Raw genomic sequence first — 7,589 nt, forward strand, 5'->3', positions numbered from 1 at the left:
CAGCCGAAGTGGACAGTCCACTAGGTGGACTCTTACAGAATAGCCCTCCAGATGATTACGTTCACTCAAAGAAAGAGAGTGAATATTCCGACGCCTGCCTTCTGCTCACACGCCAAAGCGTCATTCGCCATTTCACTGATTTCTTGCAAGTCGCCATTACCATCAGAATTGCTGTCGCCATCGTCCTATTTCATGACTAATGCAGATATAAGGCATCTCCTAGCAATCTCCAATTACCACAGTCTTGCGCCGGCCCATTCTAGCCTATGCCTGCCTATTCATTTTCTCATCAGGGTACTGAATTCTCTGCTATCCTCGACTGCGTTTACGTATACCCTTGTCACGCGTTGCATTACTCTAATAAAATGCAGAATGTCTGCACAACGCATTACATCGCCTGCCGAACTCCATTTGCTCCTCTTAATCGTAGCTGGAGTATCGGGTTACATCCGTGTTCTCTCTAAACCACGTCGCTGTCTTCCTGCCTCTTAACGTTACGCTTACCATTCTTCAGTCTGTTATAGCATTAGTGGTCATTAGTTCCTGCTCAAACACTTTTGTTGCCCTTCAAGTGTAAGCCCCATAGGCTCGTGCTGCTTGCAGAGTGTAATGAATATATTGTTACGAGCCACCTCCTTGGACTAACGAAGAAGCCGACTATCAACGGGACGTTGCGCATGTTCAGCCATCTTGGTCATCTCTGTAAATAGTTGGTTTGCAAACCGTGCTTCGCTTTTCATCTACTTGACGCCCCATCACACATTTGTGGTGGTGCGCTCCGGATACTGGCAAATTACCGTTGATGCCATGGACCACGAGGAGACTGCGTTCATCACGCCAGATGTACTTTACCAGATCGAATTTATGCCTTTTAGACTGCGTAATGCCCCCCCCCCCCCCCCTACCTCTCGATTCTCTGCTTATAGGGGCTATAAGTGGTCTACTTGTCTTTGCTATCTCGATCATCATCATCATGTTTTTTTTGCCACTGGATACACAAGGTGAAAAAGAGAGAACCGGAAAATGGTGATTGTGATTAGGGGGGGTGACGTGAGTGTCTTTTCGCCTACTTTTGAGAACCACATGACTTGCCATTCAGCCATTCTCTGTTTCGCCGCGCTGGACTGCAATTGAACTCCTCTAGGTGTCGTTTCGTGTGACGTAACATGATCGTTCCCGGTCACTTTGTTAGTGCTAGCGGTGTCCAACATGACCCCGACAAGGTGCGTGCCGTCGAAGGCTTTCCTGTTCCCCGTTCAGTCAGGGATGTCCGGAGCTTTGTCGGCTGATTTTCTTACTATACCGCCGCTTTGTCGACATTGCTCGGCCGCTTTCATGGATCTACTCAAGAAGGATCATGAGCTAGCTACCGCATTCACCACCCTGGTCGTTTTACTCACCTCACCGCCCATTTTGGCGTGTTTTGACCTGTCGGCCCCTACAGAATTTCGAACCGGTAGTGGCCACGGTGCAGTCCTCGCCCAGCGCCAGCACGACCAGGAACGTGCCATTGCCTACGCCAGCCGCCTTCTCTCGTCGTCGGAGCGGAATTTTTCGATAACTGAGTGCGAATGCCTCGCTTTAGTCTGGGTTGTGGCAAAAGTTCCACTCCGTACTTATACGGCCGCACGTTTCTGTCATCACGGAGCACCACGCTCTTTGCCGGCTCTCGTCACTGAAAGATCCTACGGGAAGGCTTGGCCGATGGATGCTACGGCTCCAGGAGTACACCTTTGATGTTCTCTACAAGTCTGGCCAGGTGCACCAATATGCTGACTCTTTATCACGCTACCCTGTAGACCATCCCGACACCACCGAGAGTGATACCGGTGACTTCGTCACGGCTTGTTTCAGATTTGGCCATCATCCGCGTTGAACAGAAAAGCGACGACATGTTACAATCTATAATCTGCCGCCTCCATTCTCGTCAACCCAACTCATCGCTCCGGCTGTTCGAGCTTCACGACGATATTCGTTACCATCGTACTAACTTGCCCGACGCCCGGAGCTTCTCCGTGTCCTTTCCAAGCAACTTCGTGCTACTGTTATCAAAGAACTCCCTGATGCCCCAACCGCTGTCCATCTTAGAGTATCCCACGCACACGACCGCGTGCGGCGCCGGTTTTTCTGGCATGGTCTGTACCGAGCCTGTTCGACGCTACGTTGCTGCGTGTGACCTTAGGTCAGCGACGTAAACGGCCCTCGGCGTTGCTTGCAGGCCTTCTGCAGCCTATTTACATACCCACGGTACCATTCTACTGCATCGGTATTGATCTCGTCGGCCCATTCCGCACGTCTATCTTAGGGAAAAGGTAGGTCGCAGTAGCGACCGACTGCGCTGTGCGGTATGCCATCACGCGAGCTTTGCCGACTAGTTGTGCCAATGACGTCGCCGACTTCCTACTTCAGGATGTTATCCTTCATCATGGTGCCCCAAGGCAATTGCTCACTGACCGAGGCTACTATTTCCTGTCCAAAGTCATTCATGAGCTTCTTCGGTCCTGCTTGTGGAGCACAAGCTCACTATTACATACCATCCGCAGACCAACGGGATCTCCGAGAGACCGAACCACACTTTAACCGATATGTTGGCGATGTATGTTTCTGACGATAATCGTGACGGGGACAGAGCTTTGCTATGCGTCAAGTTCCAGTACAACTCATCACGTCACAACACTGCCGGTTTTTCGCCGTTATACCTACCGTTTGGCCTCCACCCGGCATGGCCTTTCGACACGCTACTACCTGCTGTCGTGCATCATAGCACAAAGTATGCCCGAGATGCGACCGCTCGAGCCCATCTCGCCCGTCAGATCGCTCATGAGTGACTCTCGACTCGCAATTATTTCAAAGGCACAGCTAAGACGGAAGCCACCGACACCTCTACTTTTCTCCGGAACCTCTTGCAATTCTCTGTACTCCATATTGTCGTGCAGGTATTTCCGAAAAGCGTTTGTCGCGTTACACCGGACCTTATAAGGTTTTACGGCAACTTATTGACGTTAACTATGAGATCGTGCCACTGGACAGTTATTTACCATCTACCCTGTCATCTCGTGACGTCATGCACGTATACCGCTTGAAACTGCAATTTTCCGCCACCTTCTCCTTGTGTAATTAGTCTGCGGCGTCGAGGCGCTCCACCCGTCCGGGAGGTCTGATGTTATACGAGCCACCTCCTCGGACTAACGAAGAAGGCGATGATCAACGGGACGTTGCGCGTGTTATAGCCATCGTGTCCATCCCTGTATGTAAATAGTCGGTTTATAAATCGTGCTTCGCTTTTCATTTATTTGACGCCCCGTCACAATATTTTTTGCTCTCAGAATATATCGTTACTCTGTTGCTTTTCTCAGTGTGATATGCACGATGTTTAGTTAAGCGTTAAAAAAGCACTACCTTCGTTCGAAATGCTATTACATTGAAGTGCAATTCAATCACCCCTTTTCGTCAGCGTAATAACTGCTTTAAATATTAATTTTTTCCAAGAACAGTTATGGAATGGAATCGGCTTACTAACGATCAAGTACTACAGAAATCTCTGACGTCATTCACCAGCAGCCTCAGTGTCCATTAACATTTATTTTCTGATGTATTCATTCCCTGCTGCCCATATAGTTGCTAATTTCTTATTGTTACCAACTTTATGCCCCTTCCATTATGCCTCTTAATATATTCACTCAATATTTATGTGTTCCTGAATGATTAAGATATGCCATGAACCTTGCTGTACTCCTATGTTGCACTGCCATCATTGAACTTTTTTTTTTGTCTTCAATGCTGATCCATTTTGTTTATTTACTAATCATTTGCGGCTTTTGTTGTTTCTGGCTTTGTTTGTAAATATTTGATCCGTGCTTGTATCTGTACGCCTACCCTGCGAAAATCCCTTCCTGGGATTGCAGTATTAACAAATAAAAAAAAATTCTCATAAGTGCACCGCTGACCTGTCTCGTTCTTCCGCGCGCGCAGGTTAACATCCGGGGTATTCGCGTTCACTACCTGACAGAAATCGACAGGTGCTTCACGTTGTCTGCTGTACACCCAGACGTAAAGGCGGCAGTGACAGACGTGAGTATTCCTCCGTTTCTACTCGTGCATGCCTTAAGGTATAAGAGTGAGAAAATACGATCCCACTGGCATTCCATTCCGATGTTGCCAGTACTGGAAAAGGAACTGAGAAAGTCGCTCGCTGAAGATTAATGATTCATAGTAGGATATACTGCAGTCTGTACAACCTGTAGGTGCTGTTGCTAAATACTGTTCCTCATTTCCGAGTTTGTGGCTTAGTGTACCTTAACAAACACCGCAAGCGCTGGGAGCGTAGGAAGCTGACCAGAACAATAACTTAGTGGTATGTAATGATTCGTGCAGTTTTTGATAGGTTTTGTTTAACGTTGTGGGGCAACGGACTACCTTTGGCCGACTGAGGTCCTTTAGCGTGCACACACAGAGCCGGTATGCCAATGCTGAATACAGGGCTGCACTGAAGTGAGGCCCTGCTGTATTTTTTCACTGGAGTGTCGTCTCACGCCTTAGGTTCTGGTTTATATGACACACGTACAGAGAGAAAGGGAGAAATAAGAAATGACTGAGAGGTTAACCAGGCAGACGTCCAGTTGGATACTCTGCACGGGGAAGAGGGGTATGAGGGATTGAGGGATTGACAGAAAGCAAGAATAAGAGAAAATGACTGAACATTCACGCGCACAGTAGTATACGCAGAGTGCCTATGTATAAGGGTTTATGCGACTACGCTTTGTCAAAATATACACGCACATGTCCCGCATTGTGGCATTGTATATGCCTTCAGGATATGCAGGGTCGCGTCTTCGGTGATCCAAGGCTCTTGATATCGAGGAACAAAGTCACATTGTTCCTCGATATCAGTGAGTCAGTGACTCAAAACTCTGGCCCAGGAAAGCATCTAGCGCCGAATTCACTAAGTGTTTCGTTCGTAAATGCTCTTTGCCATTGGCTGCCCTCCTTCCTAAGAATATGTCCCCAGCATCAGGAGTGGATGAAATTTTCGCGCAAGACATTTTTGCGAATACGGGCCCTCAAGTTTAGTCCCGAAGCCCAGCAGCGTGCTGCAAGTGTACTTGATGCGCCATTCGTGCTTTATAAGTACATTTCTCTGAACAGTATACTGCAGTGGAACGGAAGGCATTTCCTTTTTTACAACGTGATGCGATATGTCTTCCTTACATGATCAGCCACCTTTAACAAGATCTCAGGTAGATCGTATTAGGGCCTATAGAAGGACATCGACTGGACTTGTCACCTGCTTCTCGTGAGACTGGGCGAACAAATACGAGTAAATCACGCGTTGTCAGTAGCGAAGAAGTGTGCGGTGGATATGTAGCGAAGTTCTGTACAGATCTCACTGTGCGATGAATCCACAGAAGGAAACGCAGCTCTGTGTGATGACCGTATTCCAATTCCTTTCCGTCTCGTGCTGCGTCAGTTCCAGGACGCTCCGCCTCCGTTTTCACCGCGATATATCCGTTAGACGATCACAAAGGCGAGTGAAGCGAGAGGAATCGATGTACCGTCGAACCCGGATATTTGGAACCCACAGATAATGAATTATTGTGTATATCGAACAACTGTAAAATCCCATTGAAATTATTATTATTTATTTATTATCTTATATATCGAATTACCGATATATCGGACTATTTCGCGATACCCTTCGAGTTCGATAACCGGGTTCTACTATTACAATGACCGAGTGTTAGAACATCTCCTAGTAGAGTGCCCTGAAAAAAAAAACACCGCATATCCACGGGGTGAAGGATGATGAGTGGGCGAAGCTCCGGAGCGAATCATCGGTAAACCGTGAATCTTCCGTGTAATTCGCCCAGTCTCGCCGCACTAAATCCAACGATTGACTTCCACCAATGACACGCGCCATATGTGACGTCATTCCTATTTTATAACAGCGCCCTTCATTATAATTGCACCATCTCCCGCTTAAGGGGACGCTAGTACAAACGCGTTAGAAACGTGCAAGTACTCTAAGGGGAAGAGGCCACAGCGTCTTACGCAGCCGTTTACACATGCCGGAACGTGCACCGCGTTTGCCGACGCCATCAGCGTTTATGAATACGGGGGTAAGGCGGAGAGGCCACAGCGTCTTACACCAGCTTCTTACACAGGCCGTAACGCGCTAGCACAAACGGGTTAGAAACGCGCAGTCTTTCGTTAATGTTGGGTATTTATTGCCATCGTGGTGCGTCTGTCCATGTGCGCTTCGTGGCGTAGTGGTTAGCGCCACGCGTTCAGAAGCGAGGGGTCCCTGGCTCGATTCCGCTGCGGACACCACTTTCGGAATTTTTTTTTCTCATAAAAGTAGACGTGGCTACCTACTACTTACTACTACTACTACTACAGAGGAGGGACAGACCCACACGCTAAGGAGCTTCGCCCCTAAAAGGGAGCTACTCTAAACAAGGTCTGACCGATAGCCGGCGCTCAATGCGTTCCTAATTGTGACACCAGCACCGAGCACAGTTTTCATTTCTCGCGCGTTCGCAGGTGGCATCTCACCTGCGGGACAGCGTGGGCCTACGGGTGTCTCCCGTGCGGCTTCCCTCACTGCGGCTCGCTTTCGAGATGTGGGCCGCCATGATGGCTTCTGGCGACGCGCCCACCTTTCGGCAGGTACTGCGCGAGAGCGGCAGCCCCATGTCGCCGGGCCTGGAGTTACTGCGCTGGTTGGTCGGCCAGTCAGAGCACACCATTAACGCCATCACGCTCGCGCTCGCCGAAGGCATCGGCCCGGTCGCCAAGAAGGACTCGGCGACGGCGCGCTCCCTCTGCGCTAGGGTCCAGCAGCTACGAGTTGACCTGGAGTCTCTGCTGGGAAACGACGGCGTCCTGCTGCTTCCGACGCACCCGGAACCCGCGCCGTATCACGGCGTGCCCACGCTGAGGGCTTTCAACTTCGCGTACGCGGGTGTGTTTAACGTCTTGGGTCTTCCAGCTACGGCGTGTCCCGTGGGCCTGGGCGCCCGATCCCGTCTGCCCGTCGGTGTGCAGCTGGTGGCGGCCAGTGACAACGACCGGCTGACACTCGCGCTGGCGCTCGAGATCGAGAAGGCGTTTGGAGGCTGGAGGGACCCTGCAGCCGCCGCGACGGGAGCCCGAGCAAATGGTCATGTTCGTCATGTGTGAATAAAAGTATAATAATACAGGAATATAATTTGGTTCTCAGTTTTCCGGGCCTTAACACAAGCCTCTCGCCGAGTCAGCTATTTCCATTCTCAGTTCCTTCGCCTGTGCCGAAGTTTTCGTATGTTTTCGCAGAAGTTTTCGTATGGAATCAGGATTAATTTTCACCACCTGGAGTTCTTTAAGGTGCACCTAAATATCAGGCACAAGACGCGTTTAATCTAGGGTTCGTCGGTGGGCTGCTGCAATGAATCTTCGTAAAAGAGACGGGGGCGACCGCCGCTGGCATAGAGCCTTTTTGAAACACCCAACGGTCTTTGTGTAAATGTCTGTAGGATTGAGTCCTCTTTGTGAAGAGTTTAGCATCAGCCAAGTCATCATCCAGATCATCCACATCATCATCAGCATCACAA

At 49.5% G+C, this 7,589-nt stretch overlaps 1 protein-coding gene across 5 annotated transcripts in view; it reads left to right on the plus strand.

The window, feature by feature from the left end:
- Positions 1-7,193, plus strand: part of LOC119461663 (fatty-acid amide hydrolase 2-A) — a 117,365-nt gene extending 110,172 nt beyond the window's left edge. For all 5 annotated transcript variants that reach the window (XM_049671851.1, XM_049671850.1, XM_037723035.2 and 2 more), the window contains exons 6-7: positions 3,973-4,071; positions 6,541-7,193. In XM_049671851.1, the coding sequence (XP_049527808.1) occupies positions 3,973-4,071; positions 6,541-7,179 (738 nt within the window). In that variant the 3' untranslated portion in view covers positions 7,180-7,193. The remainder of the gene's footprint in view (positions 1-3,972; positions 4,072-6,540) is intronic.
- Positions 7,194-7,589: the final 396 nt, after the last annotated feature.

Source organism: Dermacentor silvarum, chromosome 8 (assembly GCF_013339745.2).
Source record: "Dermacentor silvarum isolate Dsil-2018 chromosome 8, BIME_Dsil_1.4, whole genome shotgun sequence".
Lineage (NCBI taxonomy): Eukaryota > Metazoa > Arthropoda > Arachnida > Ixodida > Ixodidae > Dermacentor > Dermacentor silvarum.